This window comes from Ambystoma mexicanum, chromosome 12 (assembly GCF_040938575.1).
Source record: "Ambystoma mexicanum isolate Mex_15411 chromosome 12, UKY_AmexF1_1, whole genome shotgun sequence".
Lineage (NCBI taxonomy): Eukaryota > Metazoa > Chordata > Amphibia > Caudata > Ambystomatidae > Ambystoma > Ambystoma mexicanum.
In genome coordinates, this window is record NC_090936.1 from 9,205,991 (window position 1) to 9,228,866 (window position 22,876).

At 50.2% G+C, this 22,876-nt stretch overlaps 1 protein-coding gene across 2 annotated transcripts in view; it reads right to left on the reverse strand.

The window, feature by feature from the left end:
• HGF (hepatocyte growth factor) overlaps positions 1–22,066 on the reverse strand; it is a 179,762-nt gene extending 157,696 nt beyond the window's left edge. For both annotated transcript variants that reach the window (XM_069627802.1, XM_069627801.1), the window contains exon 1: positions 21,847–22,066. In XM_069627802.1, coding sequence (XP_069483903.1) covers positions 21,847–21,901 — 55 coding nt within the window. In that variant the 5' untranslated portion in view covers positions 21,902–22,066. The remainder of the gene's footprint in view (positions 1–21,846) is intronic.
• Between the last annotated feature and the right edge of the window lie 810 nt (positions 22,067–22,876).

The following is a 22,876-nucleotide window of genomic DNA, read 5'->3' on the forward strand; positions in this document are numbered from 1 at the left end:
AGCTTCTGGTTCACCACGGATGTATAAGGCATTCCGGCTTCTGGCAGTTCCAATTGCACCTCATGAACAATGCCCATTGCTGACCAAAATTCCCGTTGTGTGCTCAACGGCATGACATAACGGGTGATGGGCAGCTACGTCTTCCCCTATAGTCCCTGACCGCAGTGGAATGGCTGGTCCTCACGAGCAGCATATTTCACTGATTGGCCAGATTATTCTTAGTTTCTTCTAGTCTAGGTTTGCTTGGTTGCACCCCCCCCAGGATTGTTATCCTCCTTCCAGCCTACTCAGCTGATGTTCTGCTCCCTCAATGCCTCACCTACTTGTCTCTCCCTCATAGTATTGTCACCCCAAGATTAAGGTAAGAAGGAAGAGGGTGCTCCATGTGTGAGGAATTGCACCATCCGCACGGTGGGTGTGCTCTCACCTGGGCTTTTTTGCAATTTTATATGAAATTAAATGATGGTAGATAGAACCTCCTGAAAATGTGTGGTACTAAACCACACAAATGTTCCTAAGCTCACTGCACGACATACGCAACGACCTGTATACTCTGGGTGGACACAACCTACATGCGCAGCCCCCCCTGTCATATTTAGTTGGGATCCAACAGGTGGAGTAAACAATGCATCTCCAGAAGGGCGAGGGCTAAACCTTCCTCCTTCCATAGCCAGCCAAATTAATTCATTAATTAACAAAGGCTTGATGGGTCAACCCGGCCAGTTTGTTGATCCCTGTAGCTGGTGGCAGAATTCACATACTAATCAGAGTTTAATTAGAACAGGCCGACATGGGGACTGGCTTCAAAGGCTAACAAAGGAGACAGAAAACCCCAACACCCTTTCATATGCACTGTGCCAACCTTAAACCAGCTCCCGCCCTCAGTATCGATTGACAGTGAAATGTCATGTCTGGGATTGCATGTTTACAGTAGTCATCCACCGCAGGGGAACCCCATTCAAGAAATACAAGTATGTGGTTTGAATGGAACTATAAAGTCTGGTCTCGCCGCAGCTTTGCGGTAGACCTGCCACTTTCATCAGGAACCACAGAGCGCTCCATTAACAAGAAGGACCCTTTGATCCACAACAGACAGGAAGAAGGGTGGGACTTTGTATTGCATGTTTTCACCACATCACCTTCTCTGTTGCAAAGCACTCTGATTATGACCTTACGCATACAGGTGGTGGTGGCGGGGATACAGGATTGGTTCATTACGGTAGGCTTAGCCTACACCAATCACTGTGGCCCATTTGGCTTTGAAAGAGGGCTGAACTTAGACATTGTAAGGAGTAACAAGAATAACTCATCATTGGTCCCAGGCTGAAGGTACAGTCTACCTTACATCTTCCACCAGTGAAGGAAGCCAAGATCCTACAAGACAGAAGCAAGATCCCGCCCCTAAACATCTCCCAGGGAACAGAGGGAAATACTGAATTCAGAGGACCCTCCAGAAGCTCCAGAAATAGTACCCAGCCAGCACACAGCATGCCGTGCTAAGCTCTGCAGCAAGCTTCCTAGTTGAGATTCTCTGAACCAAACCAAGGACAAGGCCGGTGCCTGCAACACTCTCCTCGGTTGTGGCCCGTCCGCCTTAAAGGATGGCACAAGCCCAGTGAAGAAGCTAGGAGGAGTGCATCGACAGGCATCAAACAGCGTCTGCCCTAAAGGAGATTTCCGAGCCAGTCTAGCTCCTCGGGCGCAACCGACTGCACTGCTGACTTATGCTGCAGTCGCTAAAGCCAACCAAGGCACCTCGACCAGTGCTTCAGTACCACAGACATTGATCCCAAGCCATCGTGTAGGCCAGCGTGCAGCTGTCTGTCCAGCTTCGCTTGACGAACTGCCTGCCGCCTGATACCATAGCGGTCTCCGATCTTGAATTCTGTTGCAGAAGCCGCAAAGTGTCCTGGAACCGACTCGAGCCTGTTGAGCACCAATAACTCCTACTGCACAAGGCACGTTGTGGTTCTGTCCCCATGGCCCTTCACTGAAGTCTCCTATTGAAATTTTACAACCCATCGCTCCCTTTGAGCTGAAACCAAGCATACTTGAACTGTTGCCATTATTTACTATACTGACTACCCTCCTGTCAGTATCCCTCCTGTCAGTAGCCCTCCTGTCAGTAGCCCTCCTGTCAGTATCCAGAGTGCACCCCCTTACCTTCTTTGAAACTGTCCGTTCTCTTTGTCCTTTACAGGGTGGGTTGTATTTTGTAGTGTTGCTAGAACTGTCTGTCGTAACCAGGATTAATGTCTGGCAGAGAGACTCCCAGGACCCCCTTGTCAATTTGCATATTTAAGTAACTTTGGGTCTCATCCTAAATTACTAGGGGAATCCAGACGTGGACCATTTGGTCACTATTCTTAGAGAGACACAGCTCCTCCCTACTGATGAGGTCCAACCAGACCAAAACACTTGTCTGGGGATGCTGTTGGTACTCTTGTTCAGAGGAGAATTTCCTAGCATTTCGGTGCTGGACTGCCCCAGGGCAGGACAAAGACTGATATGTTTGGGATATTTCTTCTCTGTGAAAGATAGTGAGCTAAAGACTCTGGGTAAGTCTCTCGTAACCAGGACTAATGTCTGGCAGATGGACTCCCAGGACCCCCCTTGTCAATTTGTTTACAAGGAAAGACAGGCCACACACAGGAGCAAGTCCCGATGAAGGAGACCCACGCAGCCACATGACTTCCATCAGAGACAGAAATGACATTTAAGAAATGTAATCTTAAAGAGGACAACCTTCATGCGTCGAAAGGAATAGGGTAGGACAACGCTCAAACATAGGGAGCCAGTACCCCACATTGACAACCCCTTTGCTTTAACCATGTTATCTTTTAAGATAATCTGATGACCTGTAACAGTCCTAAGAACGCTCTGCTGTGATTGGTTAAAGTCTTTTACAATTCACATAATACTGCAATGTTGATTTTAAAAAGCCCCTAGATTTAATACTGACATGTATGGGCTTGTGTGTGCATATCGTGCTCAGTAGATGGACTATGTGGTTGACAGCAATAACTGTTAAAATCGTTTTTACTGCCGTCTTGTTCAGTACTACCGGAGTGGCAGGGCTCGTTCAGTACTACCGGAGTGGCAGGGCTCGTTCAGTACTACCGGAGTGGCAGGGCTCGTTCAGTACTACCGGAGTGGCAGGGCTCGTTCAGTACTACCGGAGTGGCAGGCCTCATTCAGTACTACCCGAGTGGCAGGCCTCGTTCAGTACTACCAGAGTGGCAGGCCTCGTTCAGTACTACCGGAGTGGCAGGCCTTGTTCAGTACTACCAGAGTGGCAGGCCTCGTTCAGTACTACCCGAGTGGCAGGCCTCATTCAGTACTACCCGAGTGGCAGGCCTCATTCAGTACTACCCGAGTGGCAGAGCTCGTTCAGTACTACCCGAGTGGCAGGCCTCATTCAGTACTACCGGAGTGGCAGGGCTGGCTCAGTACTACCCGAGTGGCAGGCCTCATTCAGTACTACCCGAGTGGCAGAGCTCATTCAGTACTACCCGAGTGGCAGAGCTCATTCAGTACTACCCGAGTGGCAGTCCTCGTTCAGTACTACCCGAGTGGCAGGCCTCGTTCAGTACTACCCGAGTGGCAGGCCTCGTTCAGTACTACCCGAGTGGCAGGCCTCGTTCAGTACTACCCGAGTGGCAGGCCTCGTTCAGTACTACCCGAGTGGCAGGCCTCGTTCAGTACTACCCGAGTGGCAGAGCTCATTCAGTACTACCCGAGTGGCAGAGCTCATTCAGTACTACCCGAGTGGCAGAGCTCATTCAGTACTACCCGAGTTGCAGAGCTCATTCAGTACTACCCGAGTGGCAGGCCTCGTTCAGTACTACCCGAGTGGCAGTTCTCGTTCAGTACTACCCGAGTGGCAGTTCTCGTTCAGTACTACCCGAGTGGCAGGCCTCGTTCAGTACTACCCGAGTGGCAGGCCTCGCTCAGTACTACCCGAGTGGCAGGCCTCGTTCAGTACTACCCGAGTGGCAGGCCTCGTTCAGTACTACCCGAGTGGCAGTTCTCGTTCAGTACTACCGGAGTGGCAGTTCTCGTTCAGTACTACCGGAGTGGCAGGCCTCATTCAGTACTACCCGAGTGGCAGGCCTCGTTCAGTACTACCCGAGTGGCAGGCCTCGTTCAATACTACCGGAGTGGCAGAGCTCGTTCAATACTACCGGAGTGGCAGAGCTCGCTCAGTACTACCGGAGTGGCAGGGCTCATTCAGTACTACCCGAGTGGCAGAGCTCATTCAGTACTACCCGAGTTGCAGAGCTCATTCAGTACTACCCGAGTGGCAGGCCTCGTTCAGTACTACCCGAGTGGCAGTTCTCGTTCAGTACTACCCGAGTGGCAGTTCTCGTTCAGTACTACCCGAGTGGCAGGCCTCGTTCAGTACTACCCGAGTGGCAGGCCTCGCTCAGTACTACCCGAGTGGCCGGCCTCGTTCAGTACTACCCGAGTGGCAGAGCTCGTTCAGTACTACCCGAGTGGCAGGCCTCGTTCAGTACTACCCGAGTGGCAGTTCTCGTTCAGTACTACCGGAGTGGCAGGCCTCATTCAGTACTACCCGAGTGGCAGGCCTCGTTCAGTACTACCCGAGTGGCAGGCCTCGTTCAATACTACCGGAGTGGCAGAGCTCGTTCAATACTACCGGAGTGGCAGAGCTCGCTCAGTACTACCGGAGTGGCAGGGCTCGCTCAGTACTACCCGAGTGGCAGGGCTCGTTCAGTACTACCCGAGTGGCAGGCCTCGTTCAGTACTACCCGAGTGGCAGGCCTCGTTCAATACTACCGAAGTGGCAGAGCTCGTTCAATACTACCGAAGTGGCAGGGCTCGCTCAGTACTACCGGAGTGGCAGGGCTCGCTCAGTAGTACCGGAGTGGCAGGGCTCGCTCAGTAGTACCGGAGTGGCAGGGCTCGCTCAGTAGTACCGGAGTGGCAGGGCTCGCTCAGTAGTACCGGAGTGGCAGGGCTCGCTCAGTAGTACCGGAGTGGCAGGGCTCGCTCAGTACTACCGGAGTGGCAGGGCTCGCTCAGTACTACCGGAGTGGCAGGTACAACATCAGAAAGTGAGGAGCAAGTGGACATCCTAGAGTTCCCACGGACTCAACTCCCTGCGTCTTTGATGTGAGGTTATGGACGAGGTACTATTGATCCACTTTAAAAAATTAAAACAGAACTGAACCAAGTGGTCGTTTTAGTGCCAGACATTGAATTGTCAATTGAAACCATTTTATATATTGCGTATTTATGGTGCACCTGTATATAATGTGTTTCAAGGCACGACAAGAAAGGGGGCCTGGGGTGTCAAAAACAAAAACGGTCCTACTAGGCCTTTGTCACTTTCGGTTGTTTAACAAGTCGCCACGCTGGCACAGGATCTGCCGGAGACACAGTAGGTTTGTAGCTGGTACAGCTTCAATACATCCTAAAGTTGACCCCTGTGGCATTGGTGCTAGACCTGGGGGTGGCCTAGAAAGCATTTTGTAAGGAGTGTGACTGGCAGAGTTGGGCATAAGCTGTTTGGTAATTTAAGCTATTCCTCTTCTTTCAATCTCCCAAGTCCTAAGTAGTGCTGCTGGAAGCCCGCAAGAAGGTGGTTGGAATCAGAAAGGTCACAGTGCCACCTAGGATGAAGAGCAGAGGTCGACCCCTGCAGCTGTCCACCGGCTTTGACCTAGGGGGTCCCAGGATCCACGCTATAACTATGCTGGCTAGGACTGATGGGAGTTGTAGTCTAAAACCTCTGGGGAGGAAAAGTTTGCAGACACCAGATGAAGAGTACGAATGAATGAATGCGTAAACGGGTGATTGGCAATTAGCACTTTTCGTTCATCTGAACCTTTGCAACAGACCATGGCCATGTGCATAGAGTGACACGCCAGACATGCACCCACATGTAAAGCGTGAGAGTACCCTCGAGCTTAGTGAAAAAAGATTGTAAAGAAGTAGAGTAAATGGAGAGAAGCCGAGTGGGGAGGAGAGTACACCGAGCACACGCGAAAAAGGCGAAGGGTCAATATTAGGCCAATAAATCCATTTAAGGTGTTGAAAGATTTAAGGGCATGACCTGCGAGATTGGCCACGGTTTGCGTATCAGTGTCTGAGGTTTCATAGCTTAGTTGATCCAGGTTGACCTCATATTTCTTTTTGAAATCTGGTAAAGAAAAATTGAAAAACAACAATATAGTGGGGTTAACGTGGAGTCCAAAGAGGTACACATGTGCAGATGGCTCCTATTGACTCTGAGATGATCCAGATTGCAAATCCTGGATTGATAATCAATGTAGGATTCATATCTTACTCTTTCTTTCCCATCTTCTGCCATTTCATCTCTTTTAATGCCATCATTGTGTGCTTCCCTGAACTCACTATCATCAGTTCACTCATGACACAGGGTGTCGAGTGCTGTGAACTCATGGTCCGCGTTTCCCTCTCTGTACAAGCAACGACAGGAAAATTGACTGTTGCTCCACCCCAATACGCAAGTACATCTGCACAAGGGAACTCGGAGCAGAACTTATGTTGGGTACGGTGGTGCATTGTCAAAGCCAATCCTTATTTTTAAGGGGGTGAAGTGAATGCCACAGAATTGCCAACATGGGGTAGTAGCATGATGCTGGCTAGGATGCCATGGCAGGCCACCAGAAGTGGTACCCACGCAAACACTGCTACAAGTGGTAGGGACCGATGAAAGGAGACATCTCCCTAGTCTAAGAAGTCTTTATGCGTCCACTGGTCACAGTAGAGGAACGTCCGGGTAGGTATGAGCTGGTGCTGCAGCCAACCCACTTCCTGACTAGAAAATGCCAACATCTCAACAACAACAAAATAGCAGAAACTGCATAATAAATTAGCCGTTAGAGACAACACAATGGTCAGGAACAAAGCTTAGCTCCAAAGAGCGTTAAAAAAAATAAAAATGGGAGAACTTTGATAATCTCAACATCCATAACCACAATATACTGAAAAAAGAGGCGTGCCTCCAAGACAAAGATGACAACATTCAGAGAATCCCTACAAATATCAGGAATGAAGTACAACTGTAAGGATTAATGTAGTTCCCAAAACCTGCCCCGAAACACATTCAAGGAACACTGTCCGTGGACACTCCCACCCCTTTAACATGTGGGGTGAAATATAGGCCCTGGATGCCAGAAAAGGCAAGAGTCATTTGTGAACACTCACTGAAATAAAAGATCAGCACAGAAATTATACCAGACATAAGGCCTATTGCACCTAAATCATAAAGGAAAGAAAGTGGGCCTCAATCCCAAAATGCAATGATACGCGAAATGCATTTCATGAAGGAAAAGACAGACACGTGCAATGATGTTTTGACAACTCCATGGAGAGCTGCACTCACACATATGAAACAGTAGGGCACAGTGGCCCTCATTACGACCCTGGCGGAAAGGGGAAAACGATGGCGGAAATGCAATACCGCCATCGAAAAGCGCTCGGTGCGACTATGACCCGTCACCGCAAAGTACGAAGCCATTAGCGACACCGTAGTGAACGCCAACGCTAACTGCACTAAGCACGCGCGCGCGCACCATGCCAAACCGCAAACACCACCATGGTGCAACGGTACGGCAATTCCGACCCTAGCGGACATGTACCTAACGCCATCAGGCATGGCGGAATGGACCATTCCGCCATGGCTAGAAATACGGCATCGTGAACCAACCGTAAATGGCCCACTGAGTGCCTGTACTCCACTCCCTGGCCACATTGCACAACTCCTGGCAGGCGCAATGTACTCACACCATGCAACCAGTGAAATCTACAATTCACCCATGCATGCCAACGTAGAAATGCATGCAGGTGTTCGAAGCGCCCCGTGAGTGGGCATCCATGTACGGCATTTCACCATAGCCGTACTGATGCAGCACAGGCATGTGAAGGTACAAGACATCAAAATGGAAATCAAGAACACATGACACAAAACAACAGTAGTCCCCCATCGCTTGCCACCAGCGCAAGGCAACATCCAAAACAGCATCCTGAGGGGGATTGCACCAGACCTGTACTCTTGCCAGTAAACAAACCAACCATCAGCAGAAGCATGTACCACACAAGTTGGCAGAGTGACTGAGCAGCCAGGCACATCCCAAGAGGGGCCGATGGGAGCTGCAGGGCACAGATGGCATGAATACAGAAGCTATTCCAATGGACATGACCCCAGTCCCCCTCCAACAAACGCACGCAAACACAGGCACCTGTGACCAGCCACATTCTGAACATCCCATCATACCATCAATCGACCTGGCTGACAGGCACCAGTCGGCCAAAAGCCAATCCCCCGCCCCTGAACAGCACATCATGTAAACAGTCACAATGGCAGCCCCTATCCGTGACCACACTGTGCTACGTAGGCAAAAGCGGCCAGTACTGTACCACACAACTCAACTCAGAAGGCGGAACACAATGCAGATCATCTCGCAATACATACCGCCACAAATCGAAAATCGCCACATCACCTGCAAAGAATAACGCAACACGCCAAATATCGGAATACAATTTAAATGCACATCCAAATGACAAAGGCCTCACAGCAATTTGTAAAATAACACCAAAACATCCATCATCACCGAGGGCTGCATCTGCAATAATTGACCAGCTTCCACTTGTGTGACGCCCTGTACCATCATGGCACACAGGGCCAACATCAACGTTCCAAAAGGCAACATGGAAGCGGCAAGAACCGCAGGTCCGTCCCATGAGGCAGGCACTAGTCCAGCTGAAAGGCCGAAATGTTGCACCTAGCCACCAGAACAGCGTAAGGGCATGTGGCCCATTGGCGATCGTCCCATAAGATCGTAATGCTGCTCCACTGATTCACCCGAAGCTGCAGGTGTCGAGAGTAAAAACCATCTGGAGGAGTGGCGTACAGATGGCATCTGCAATAGGGCAGGAGATACCTGTCACCAAAATGAAACACAAATTAACCGATTGCACTACATGACACATGATGCATCACTATCTTCATTCAACACACCAAATCCACACCCATATGCATGCTAGCCCACTCCAAAGGAATATACACACCCCTAAATCAGTATCGATACATAACGAAACCAATCGAGGTTAATACACCATTGGCAACGTCGGTTACTGTGCATGCGTCCGTCAAGATAGAACCCATGACATGGGATTAGTAACGTGCCTAGACACAAGTGTATGAAGGCGCGTCGAGACAGGGAGGATCCGACAAGGGCAGATAGACGTAAGTCCCACTATGGCAGCCTTGCATCACATAGCGCAGGGGAAGGGGATTGAATCAAAAAACACATGTACATGGCAGACCCTAAATGGAATCATCTGTCCATGCATCCATTCATCATTCCCTCATCCCGCAATGAAAACGCATGAACATTCACTCACATAATATGTGAAACTTCCATCGCGTCTGTGCGTAATGCAGTCTGCAAAAACCACTGTGCTCCTGGCCGGATCTGTAGTGTCGTGAAGCTAGATGGACTTGGGAACGTCCTGCCTTATCGTCCACTACGCTATTGCGCATCCCATTCAATTCATGTCATTCATTGCTTGCTCGTTATGGGCCCTGTCCCAAGGACATTCAACAATAGAACGTTACATTTCCAGGCAGACCTGTGGGCGTCTCCTCACCGCTACTTCGCAACCAAAAATCCTGGCCTTCGAATTCCTCACTTGCAACATTACGTCGAAAAGGCTTCTGTGAACGCTTGCATTCACAATTACATCAATGTAGTGCGGCTGTGTGTCATAATGCTAACTGGCTGCAATCACAAATGGGACGCCACGCCCGTCGGTGAAGTACGATACTGTGCTGCATGAGGGTCGGCCATCGATCGAGCCCTACATACCACTGACTCTTCACAGGTATGTAAGCGGCTGCAATCATAGCATGTGTAACAATGGGAGCATAGCATGAAAATCAGTCAAAGTACATCACACTGCCATCGGGATTTGATACATGATTCCAATCCCAAGATGCCATGCGGCCAAATGCAGCCTTACGTGCGGGACGTGCTCGGCCAGAAGGGATTGCATCTGCCACAGATTCATTCAATCAGCACAGGTGGAGGCCATACAGGCCGACAGCACATATATAGCAGACCCAAACCCCTCCCACAACCACTCCCACTCCAAAATGCTACCGGCAGGACTAGCGATGTTGGGCCTGGGGCACCAGATAGCACTGCAAGTGCTACAACTACAAGAAGACGACGAACAACAACAGGTACAACAACCGGGCGCACAGGGGAGACGGAGGAGAAGGAGGAGGAGGAGGGCAAGGCAGGGTCAGCAAGGCCCACAAGCACTGCCACTACCACCACGCAGGCGGCCCGCAATCCCACGCCTCCGAGCTGATCCGTTCAACCTCACTGCTGAGCAGATCCACACCCTCTACCGTTTGGACCGGGACACCATAATCGCCATTGTGGACATGACACATGCTGACCTCGTGAGCATGATAGATAGCCCAACCGCCATCCCACCCCTACTGAAGGTGGTGTCTGTACTCCACTTCCTGGCCACAGGCACCTACCAGCACACAGTGGGACAGTTGCATGGCATTTCACAGCCACTGTTCTCACGGACACTCTCCCAAGTGCACGATGCCCTCCTGAAGCACGCCGACGACCACATCACACTACCACGCACGTACCAGGAGATTACCAACGCAAAGGTGGGATTCCATGCACTTGGCGGCATCCCGGGTTGCATTGGTGCCATCGACTGCACCCATGTTGAATTGGTTGTCCCACATGCCATGGAGGTCCAGTACCGCAACCGGAAACAATTTCATTCAATCAATGTGCAAATGGTGTGTGACTCCAACAAGATCTTTACGCATTGTTGTGCCAGATTTCCAGGATCTACCCATGATTCTATGGTCCTGAGGAACACAAGAATACCACGCTACATGGAGCGACACGCAGGGCACAGATCCTGGCTACTCGGTGAGTCTCATTCCATGCATGACATCGTGGCCCATTTGATGCGTCAATGACCTTGCAGGAGGGGGGGGGGGCTACTTAGCACTATCATTCCACTGACACCCTTTATTCGTCCCATACAGGTGATGCCGGGTATCCACTGAAGAGATGGCTCCTTACACCAATCCGGAACCCACAGAACCAGCATGAGGAGGACTACAACCATGCCCACTCACGTAGCCGTGTGGTCATTGAACAGGCATTCGGCCTACTGAAGGCTCGTTTCCGCAGCCTCAGCAGGTCTGGCGGGGCACTCATGTACAGCCATGAGAGGGTTTCTAAGATGGTCATGGCATGTGTCATGCTGCACAACATGTGCATACGTAGGAATGTGCCCATGCCCCCTGACGCTGTACTGCATGCACCTGAAGATGATGATGATGAGGGTGGGGATGTGGAGGGACGCCAGGGAGTCCATGAGGCACAGGATGCACGTGCAATCCGACAGAGCATCATAGATGCATGCTTCTAGCAACCACGCATGGTGCCTATTACACGGAAAGGGGACCTGTGGCACTGTGTGTGTGTAGTACAGGCACATAGTGGACTGTACGCCTATGAAGGCCTCGTACGCAAATATCAATGTCCACACATGTCATTGGATGATAATGAAGTGCTGTATTGTTAATGTGATTTGATTCATACACCCTATGGACCCGCCACCCAGTGAAGCCCAACACACCCCCTCCACCCTACTTCCTCCCCCCCCAACACCAGTGTCCAGATATGCATGCTGCCCGTGGGTAGACGCTATTGCAAGCCCCCTCTACGGGTATCAGGGGCACCCCTGCCCGTGGAGCGCAGGTTCCTGCCAGATCTGCGTTGGGGGCTGCCCTGGACGGAACTTGCCACGGATGACGTCTCTGCCTGCTCGCGTCCATGCATGTCTCTGAGGGTTTGTGAGAGCTCCGAGAGCACACGGCGCACAGCAGCAAGTTCAGCACAAACGTCTTTGGACGTCGCATGCAGTTCCCCCCTCAGGCTCTCGGTGCTTCTCTCCATTTGTGCTCTCAGGCTCTCGGTGCTTCTCTCCATTTCTCCCCTGAGGCTCTCACTACTTTTCTCTATTTGTGCCCTGAGTGTCTCGGTGGATGTTTCCATGGCTGCCCTGGAACCCCCGCATTCATTTGCATGGTCCTTGAGTAGCGTGGACGCTTCCTGCTGTTGCTCGATCAGCAGGTCGAGGGACTGTTGCCTCTGCTGGGCCATGGACATTTGCGGTGGTGTGACAGGGGGGCTGCTCAACACATGTTGCCTTGGCACAGGACTTGTGGGGGTTGGCCAGTCGTCGTCTTCAGGGTGCCCCTGCGTGGTTTCGTCATGGTGTAGGGGATGGAACATGCAGGGGGATTGGGAAAGGTCATGGATGGTACCTACGTCGCCAGCACTGTTTTCCGTGTCGGAGCATGCTGGCATGACAGCTGTGTCACCTATGGTGCTGCTACCACCAGAGGCAGTGCCATCAGATACGTTCTTTGGGGGGACCTGTGGTGCTGGGGTTGTGGACTTGCTGGCTGCTGGGGTGCCTGTTGCAGTCCCCTCCAGTGTGCTGGCACTTGATTCCTGCTGCTGCCGTGTCTTGATCCTTGCACCTGAGGTGGAGGCTCTTGGGACGTTGGTCCTGGCCCTCTTTGCAGGCGTGCTGGTAGGGGTGTCCTGCAGCTCGTCGTTGGTATCGGACCCTGTGGTGGAGTAAAGAGGGGCGAGCGTTAGTTATGGGTCTGTCGGATTTGGAATGGCAACGTGTCAAATGCATTGGGGTGGTACATGAGGCTGATATGGGACTGGGCCTTGGAGGTGGTCTCATTTTCGTGTGGATTGAGGATGCATTCATTTGGCTGCCTGCAGTTAGGGGGTGCATGCTGCACATGTAGGGGTTGTTTATGGCATCTTGATTAATTTGTTTATTCATTCTGACTTTTAGAGGGCGCTGTCAGGGCAAAGTATGTATTGCACTATGGGGTCACATGGTACTGCACATGTTCGTGGTTTGTGGATTTCGCATTGTTTCTCTTGGCAAACCTACCTGATTCTCCGGATGTCGGCACTCCTTTCTCCATCCCTCCGACTCCCTCTATGCTCTCCATTCCTATGGTGGAGGCGCAGATCTCCTCCCAGGGGGTCAACTTGATGGGCGACTCTGATCCCCCCCCGGTAGCTGTGGCGATGTTCCTGTTCGCAGAAAGTATGCTGCGTACGCGGATCCGCAGGTCGTCCCACCGCTTGCGACATTGCTGTGGCGTGCGGGGTGTTGTCCCCACCGCACTTACGCGCTGTGCCACAAGGGCCCATATGGCCTTCTTGTTGGCAAGGGCCGTCCTGGTCATTTGACTGGAGAAGACGACGGCGGCATTTTCCTGCAGGGTCTCGGTCAGCACGGTCAGTTCCTCTCGGGAGAAGTGGACCTGCCGCTTGCGATCACACGCTTTCTTGGCTACCTTTCCCATATTTATTTTTTGAACTGGGGTTGCTAACGGGTTGGGATGTGTGTCAGGGTCGGATTTTTAATGGTTGTGTTGGGATTCGGATTTTATAGTTGTGCGGCGTGCTGTTTCCCGTTCCGGCCACATGCTTTTACTTCCGTTTCCGTATATTTACGGTGCCCGTAATTTGCGGTGCCCGCTCATTACGGTGCCCGCTCATTACGGTGACCGCTAAGATGGGTGGCGGTATTGCACCTGGTGCAGCGTACGGCGGCGGTAAGGGCCGTTTTGGGGTCATTTCCGCCATCGCAGCCTTTCGGATTCCGCCATGGCGTAATGCTCGTGCCCGATGGGTCGTAATTAGCCGCACTTTGCTCCTTCGTGCAATGGCGGAAACGCTATTTACGCTGTTGCGGTCCGGTCAGTCAATTTCCGCAAGGGTCGTAATGAGGGCCAGTATCTTCAATGGGATACCAGAATTGCGCTCCAAGCAGCTGAAGTGAAAAAGAACATTACATCTAAATTTAATAAAAGAATGTCATTTTCATTTTTCACTCTGAATTGACAATATGCTAAGAGAAATTCAAAGTGTGATCGTTGTGTTCTCAGATAGGGCATTATACAAAGGCCAATTTAAAAGTGACACTCATATGTGCTCAAATTGTGTGCCTTAAAAGATGTCATTTAAAAGCAATTGTGTGTGAGTTTAAAAAGCCATGTGCTGCTGGTCATTTCTCCCAGCTTGAAACTAAGCTCCGGGACCTCCCACTGCTGCCCTGAAGGGAAGCTGGGTTGTCATCACTTCGAGCCTTTCCTTAAAAATACAAGAAAGAATATACTTTTAGATTGAAAACACGGTGAAGACCAGATAAACCATGTCTGTTCTGGTAGCACCTGTGACCTCCAAGTCCCATAAAAATAGCCATAGGCGCTGCAGGGGGAGGCACAATCTAAACACAGGCATCTCTGCTAGTCAAATGCCTATGAAGAGAAATTAACTTAATAACTTTAGTTATGTTTCTCACAACAAAATAGTTTTTTTTAATTAAAATTTTATTTGGCCATTCCCTTGTTTTTGAGAGAGGGCAAGGTTGGTATGCACGTGCAGGTCATCATTAACATGGGGGCTGTAGAGTGGCATATTTTACACTGATATGGTTCCCGAGTACATGAAGAAAAACTATCTCTGCACAGGAAGGGCGTGTGGAGTCCAGATTAGTCTTATATGCTTCGCTTTATATGTACTTCTCAAAAATGTATTCATACATGTGAAGATTTGAAAAATCAGGGTACTTGCCATGTTGAGATAATTTGTGAGCTCAATGCAGACCGAGCCCATCTGCCAAAGTGGGATGATGCTGTCTCCTGCCACAGCTGTTCCAAAGCACTCCCCCATCCTCTTGTCGTATCCGCACACAGGCGAGAGGTGGGTAGTGAACATTAACTAATCCCTTTCGTGGGAATCATGACAAATTAGTGATGTCATTTACCCTATAAATAAACCAGTTTGCATGAGAACTGGACTTCTTCCAATAATTCAGAGAGGCGTCCTGCTGCTGAAATCTGGCAAAACATCCCAGCAGCGAGGCCTTGCAATGGAGACATGTACCAGGAGATATAGAAGCTGATTGGGGCCCCCTTGGAGGACTCAGAAGATCCTTGACTGACACCCTTGTTTTCCCAGTGGTGTGTCTCGGTGATCCCTGATGCCCAGTTCCAGGCCTCTCCTGTAAGAAAGATACCCCAAAGCCATAGATGTTACAAGCCCTTCATTCTTCCAGCATTGTTTTAGTATCTTCCCCATAGAAAGATATCCTGTGTGTCTGTGTAGATGCCTGGCATATTTAAATCAAAGTAAATCAATTAATTTCCCTATAGAAATCACGGGTGTTTGTTGGCATTCAAAACTAACTAACTCTTCTGTCTTGGGAGGATAGCTCAGGAGCAACAAGCTCATCTTGGAAGCAAAACGATGCAGAGCAATACAGTTTCGATCCCCGTGTCCGCGCTTAGAAACCTCTGGGTATTAAGCGTGTTATAAATTACCAATTACAATTACAGTGTGTTGTGAGCCAGTATAGTCAAAGATTTGCCAAAAGAATTGACCCCAAAGCCCTGTTCCACATGTGTGTGCAGGGTGTAAAAAAGAACTCCCCATTGATCCCCATCATTTCAAATCAGTGGTGGGAAGCCTGGTAGTGCCTACGCATATGCAAGGTGCAAAACGAAATTGCCCCTGTGTACCCCTTGTGCTCTGCAAAACGAATGTCCCTTTCCATTCTTTCTCACAGTGCATCAGTGATCCTAATACAAAAAAACAATTTTCCCCATTGTGCTCCGACCAAAGCCCCAAAAGCCCTGCCTGTTCTTGTTGGGTGTGGCAAAATTATCCCATTACTTTCCTGTCTCCGATTGTGTTCCTGTGATTAATACTCAAAATCCGATTTTCCCCATTGTGTTCCTGCCACTGCCTTCCATTCAAAGGAGTCAAGCCTGATTGCTGTTTGGAGGGTGAGGGTTGCTGTGAGGAAAAGTATCATAACATTGGGTTTTCAATCTGCACTCACAGTGTCTTGAATTGTTCTTTTCTGTATTGGAGGGTGATTTAAAAGGAAACAATTGTAACTGCATATTGTAGTGTCATCTCTGTGCTGGTGCCTGTACCAAAGTCATTTTTGTTTTTGTGTTGCCACATTACTGGTGGCTGATGTTCATTTATTTGTGCTATTTGATTAAAATAAATGAATAAATCGATATTCTTAATACACACTGGCCTGGTTCCTAGTCCACTGTGGCACCGGGTACTTGTTGGGGGTGGGTGCGAGACGGGTTGGAGGCCTCACCAATAAGAACCTGAATGAAAAACGGATAGTGCTTCATTGTGCGGCACATTTATTGTGGTGAAAGGAGCTTCCTGACTCGAGTGTGAAAGCATAATAAACCGAGACAAACAGCTGCAGAGGCAACCCCTCCCGGCTTGAGACTTGCAGCCTCTCTCGGGAGAGAAAAACTCTCCTTTCCTGCCACGGTCTCATCATCATCATCATCATCTTTCCTTTGAAGCCCCAGGACAGCCTCATAATGACTGGATTAATCAGAGGTTTAATTCTGCGCCAGTGCACGAGTGCTTGCACGTGCGTGCCGGGGCTGAGACCTGTGGAGATGAGACAAGATAACATGGAAAGTGATATCCTCTGGATAGTTGTGGATATTTGCTTCATGGGAAACCATGTTGGACGTCAACTTGGAGTAGTGACCATCCCAGGTCTGGTCTCTGGCGCCGTCTCCTACCCACCATGTCCCTCCACAGAAAGAGGGAGGCCTGTGGTGATGTTCTACTGTTAAAACGCCACATTGCTATGCAATAGCTGCCATCTGCCTACACGCCGTGCAGCTATGCAATGGCTGACATCTGCCTACACGCCGTGCAGCTATGCAATGGCTGACATCTGCCTACACGCTGTGCAGCTATGCAATGGCTGCCATCCGCCTACACGCCGTGCAGCTATGCAATGGCTGCCATCTGCCTACACGCCGTGCGGCTGTGCAATGGCTACCATCTGCCTACACACCGTGCAGCTATGCAATGGCTGCCATCCGCCTACACACCGTGCAGCATCCTGGTTCAGTCAAGCAGCTGAATGCACAAAGGCATAATGAGCCAAGCACCTGTGCGTTCAAAGGCAATAGAGAGAATCCCATAAAACAGAAATGCAAGAGAAACTTCAGCAAACACCACACTGGACATTGCACTTTTATAGCAAATTGACTGGACTGGTCAATATTAAAATTAATGCCTTTTATAACTAGTGTTATGCATTAAATTATTTCTGCTTCCAAGCAGAGTGCCAATAGGAATTAGTGCATGGAGAGCTTTCATGACCTCCTCACAGCCAATCAGAATGTTTATAGTACAGTCAATAACTACTGGTATTGGTTGCTCTCGGAATATTTGGGAAAGCAGTACAATCTCCAGGCACAGGTTTCTTTCACCAAGTCCCTGCGCCTCTGGGACGGGCTTTGTATAGATGCAACGTCCTATTTGGTGCACACAAGAAAAAACTAAAAACATGTAAAAATGCTTTCTCTTTCTTACAGAAAAACTGTTCACTGTTACAGGACACCAAATACCTGTTCAAATTCAACCAGGGTTGTAGTTAAAATGCTTAATGTACGATTACTGTTATTTCAATACTACAAAATAAAACCACATTTAATGCACTATCTCAGTTGCCCATTTACTTCACTGCGTAATTAAATAACGTTTATTTCACTTCACCCCCTAAACATGTATTGCTACCACCATTAGGTGCGGGAAGGGTCAGTACCATTGTTATAATGGCCCTTACCCAACCTATGCCACAAAGGAAACTTAGCAGGGGTCATTATCCCACGATAATGACCCATCCCTCGGTCTAGAAGGCCATATTGTTAACTTATTTCTTGGCATTGATCTTGTAACGTCTGAAGGATGAGGGAGGGCGTGGCACAGAACCTGTGTCTTAAGCCGTCTTTAGTAGTACTCTTCCGCCAGGTGCTCCGTGGTGGCTCAATAAGAAATAAAGTGGGTGCGCAGGGCGCGCAGAGGTGTTCCTAGAAGCCAGTGAGAAAAGCAGATGAGAAACCTGTGGTGTTGATGGGTGCAGGCCGGAAGTGCCCGGTCCCCGAACCTCTGCTGGGGGTAGAGAATTCAGAATAGCTGGTCCCCAACGCCCAAGATGTGATAGTGCCTTGAAGAGGGTTAGCAGCTGATCTCGGAAGGTATGAGAGCCAACTCGAAGCACTAAGTCAGGGCTTGATGAGTGAGTATTTACCAGTAGTTAGGGCATCCGTTTTGGGAGGGGAAGGTTGTGTGTAAGCTGGGGAGACCTTGCTATGGCCTCACTTGGAGGTGGGAGGGAAGGGGGGAGATCAAGTTTAAGACCTTGCAAAGAAAAAAGGCCAGCACTCCTGCACTCCTCCTGCTGGACTCTTGCACAGAAGTGCCATTTCTCTCTCTGCCCCCAACACCACGAAAGCACCGCCCGGAGGGGGAAACTGGGCGGCGTGGCAACGCCGCTCCTACCATGTACTACCGGACAAAGTGTTCTGGCAGGCAAGAAGTTTTGGTTCAGAGAAAGGGCTGCTTGAAATTTGAAAACCCCATGAACCCAAGTTACATTCCTTCGTGTGTTTGGCAGGTTAAACCACTCCATAAAATGCAGTCCAGCACGTTCAGGCGCGAGGCGTATGGCAGGTCTTATGCAGGCAGGGGCTGAGTGAGAACTAACTTAAGTCGATGCACTCTGTCGCCAGTTGCTACTGGTCCCAACTAGAAAGAAGACATTAAAGACATGTCATATTCATAGCTTTAGGATTCAGCGGTCATGGAAGGGTGGGGTGTCTCCACCAAGACGGTACAGGTTGATTGATCGGGTCTTGGAGAGCAGTTTCTGAAAAACTCAAATCAAGTTATAGTTCTGGTTCATTGGAAATCTAGTGCCTAGGAACCGCAGGGGTAATCCAGTTGCTTAACGTATGTTGCCACTGGATCACTCCTATTCAAGATTAAAACCACATCATTGTAACATACATGGTGTTTTCAACTGGCTCATGTCAGAGGCTGGCTCATGTCAGAGGCCAGCTCATGTCAGAGGCCAGCTCATGTCAGAGGCCAGCTCATGTCAGAGGCTGGCATGGAGGCCGACACAAAAGCACATGTTTACTTTCCCGTCTGCATTTCGGTAACTGCCTCCACAAATATACTGAAAGAATCAAAAAGATGCCCCCCCACCCCCCATCCCCACGGCGGAGCTCACCTTTATAAAGTTAGGTGTTCTGATGCCAGGGGGTGACGCGACTCGAGCATGCATGGGGTGCTGTCTATAGCGCATAGAACCCCCCGAAAAGCGCTGCAATCGCTGTTACGGGCATTGGATAACTAGAGTGCCCTGCTCTTAAAGTGACCGTTCACGTGTCGTGTTTAAGTCATGCGTGAACAAGTGCTCCCCAAACATGGTCAGAGGACATCCGCCCTTTAGGGGAAACTTAAATGTCAGCTTCCATTCACAGGGCCGCGACTGCTGTAAACGAGGCATTTCAGAAGCCGGCAATAAAACGTTCCCTTCAAGAGCCCCATGTCGGCATCAATAAAAGAAAAAGGTTTTAGCAGCAATGACATTGCGTCTCAAAACCAACCCCCACACACAGTTGCACCCACCCACATTTCTGTGCAATCTTCACCCAAAGAGTAACTGCGAGGAATATAGCGCCTAATGACAACAGCTGCGGCTTGTCAAAGTCTCTACCCAGAACCCACCCCTCTTCTGTAGTCAACCTTTATCTCCCAATGGGTCCCCACTAAACATTGCTGCGTCTCCCAAGCACTTCCCTAAAGCGAAGCTACTGCTGCCAGCACTGCAATGCCCTGTTATCTGCAGCGCTACAATGCCGCACCAAATGGCAGGAGGCGCTATACAAACACAAGGTAACATAGCCCTCAATGTCCACCTGTCTCGGGGAAAGAGTTGTGGTCTTTGATTAGACATCCAAACATGTGTGCGTCAGCCTGTCTGGACTGCGCGTCATGGCAAACACATGCATTGTTGTCATAGAACCCAGCACCCTCTCAACACCCCTTTCTGGCCGGAGTGGAAGTGTGATGACAGCACACATCACCCCAAGATTTCAGAGTAAAAAGCGGAGGGCAGAGAGCTGCAGCAAATATCCCTTGACGCCATTAAACAGAACCCCACATGTACAAAAACAAAAGAACGCGAATGCTTGGAGGGGAAAGAAACCCCGCTTCAAAATGCAAAATAAGCGGCGCAATCTGTGCAAACATATGGGGCGGGGGTTCCAGTGCAAGCCCCAGGCCAGGGAGCCTCAAAGTCGAGGGACTGTGGAGGGGTCGACGGCTTCTCAGGGCAACTCACGATAGGAGGGGGCGGCTGGGAACACACGCACGGATGTTGCTTCTTGTGCGATAGTACAGCCAGCATGCACACCCCACACACTAACCAATGCATCCAGCAAGCAAGAAATGTTAAGCACCCCCCACACCTCCATGCGTCGCCCCCCCCCCCCCCCCCAGCAAAACAGATCCCCACCGATTCAAGCGACTACACGGGACACGCCCGGGCATAGCTGCATGCCCGAGTGTGCCCAGCTCCGAGCAAGGGCTCACGTGGACCGTCTCTATTCAATCTACGCACGCGTGAAACTTGCACTAGTGCAAAGGCTGCTCGTGCCGTCCCAACACACGATAGTTATACACTAAGATCCTCAACTCCCCCCTCCCAGCCCCCCGCCTCCACGAGCTCCAAGTGGCTCCCTGGAACCCCGGAAACTTCAGGATTAAAGCTGCGCATCATGTAGAGGTCATTGCAACTTTTCACTTTCTTGCACTTGCATCTTTCTCGCTGTAACTAACACCCACAGCTTGTCATGTGGTTTTCTCTTCTGTAACTAAGTAAGCCTTATTGCAAAAGCGCCACGATGCCCCAGGACCGCCTTGTACGCTATATACGTGTAATAAATAAGCAGTTCAGTCCCCAACACACGAGATCTAAACAAACAGTTCCGACCGTCCCCCCAATATCCTACCCCCCTGCCCCTAAGGTCAATATGCACTCCTTTCCTTCTTATGACAGTACATTTTTTCGTAACCGAAATAAGTGCGTTTTTATCGGGCACTCGCACAGCGATGAAGTCGGAGAGTCATTTCAAAGTCCATTAAATATAATCAATTAACATTATAAGTTAATATGTTTAATCGGCGTTGCCTTCTTTAGTAATCGCGAACACAATTTACATAAAGTATTGCTCAATAAACGGCTGTCTTCTTGAAACTCGAAAGCGCTTTAAATCAAACATTAATACATGTATTCAGTGTCGTCCCAGCACACGTACCCCCCCGCCCCCCAGCCGCCTTCCTAATATGCCTAATACGTGCTGCCTTTTAAACACACGCCCAAGTACTTCACACACATCCTCTCTTGCCTTTTAAAGATGTTTTCTATGCTATGCCTTAATATAAATATTCAACCCCCCCCCCCCCCCCCTCAACAAGCGTGGAAACTGTAAATGCCCTATAAATCCTAAAAGAGCCCCCAATAAGTTTTTTTACGATTAAAACGAGCAAAGATTTCAAAATTCAAAGCGCCCTTTAAAAGCACAGAGACAACAGGTTGCGAGGCGCTAAGCAACCCCAACGCACAATGGCGCTACACGCCCGGCCAAAACCCTGACGGCGACGGGGGCCCGAAGCAATTCTTAAATAATCTCCAGTGCGTGAGACGTGACGTGCGTTTAGCGCACGCGCATCCAATCACAGCTCCTAGAAACCGTCTCGCGGCGCTTATTCTATAGGCGGGGCCGTCGTCAGCTGCCTGGGACACCTACAGGCTCCTTACTGCAAAGTGAGGATGTAGAGAAACGCCACTCACCTGCGCAGGCGATGGCGATGAGCACTAGCAGCACCAGGAGTTTGGGGGTCCGCATGCTGTCCGGGTGGCAGATGAGGGCGAGTGAGGGGCGCTGCAGAACCCCAGGGCGCCAGCTGCGTTTGGTTGCAAGGATCCTGCTTTCTCCAGTGATTAACTGGGAAGTCCGCCTGAAGCGGGGTCCCCCCTCTTACGGTAAGACTCTGAAAGGAGAGAGCATCCTCCCTCCCCCTCCCCCTCCCCCGCAGAAAGCTAAGCCCGCGGCCCCCTGCCGTGCCCACTCCGCGTCTGCACCCGGGCTGATGGGCTGCGTCTGGCAGAAGTCATCCCTCCGTCACTGCCCGTGTCACCAGGGTCGAACTGCAGCCCGGGGGGTGTGGGGGCGGCGGGGGGGATGCTCGTGCTCCCGTTTCCCTCTGCCTCCCCCTCCCTGCCACAGCACCCGGGGCAGCCTCTCCTCACGACACTTCCAACACTTTCCCAAGGGAGGGGGGGGGGGGGTCATTGCAGTGTGCTGGAAAGTGCCAACTTTTTTTTTCCTCACACACCCACTTAGACTTCGTACTGCTGGTGTGTGTTATGTGGGCGGGGCACCAGACCAAGGTGCACGCTATCTCTTCAGGGAATCCAATCCTGGCGATTTGCATAAAACCAAAGTGCACTATGGGAAGCTAAGAATTGGCACATTTTACATTTTTACAACAAAACTCTGTTGAACCAGTAGCGCACGCTTGGCTGCCTCACCCTAACAAGACGTGTAGAAGTCCCAAGCCCTTCATACCGAGATAGATTATATGAAACTTAACTTTGACTGTTTCTTGGGGACTTGCACTAGTGCGTTGAAGCTCCAGTGAGTAGATTCTGGACGGGCTGATCCCCAAGGCTTTGGGCCTCCATGGTGGCATGGTGCCAGCAAGAGCTCAGCTGTCTGTACCAGCCCATTTCCTGCCCTAATCCGTGTGTGTGTGAAAAAAACATTTTACAAAACAGTTAAGGTTTTTAGTTTGTTTTAATTACAAATGGTCACGTTAAG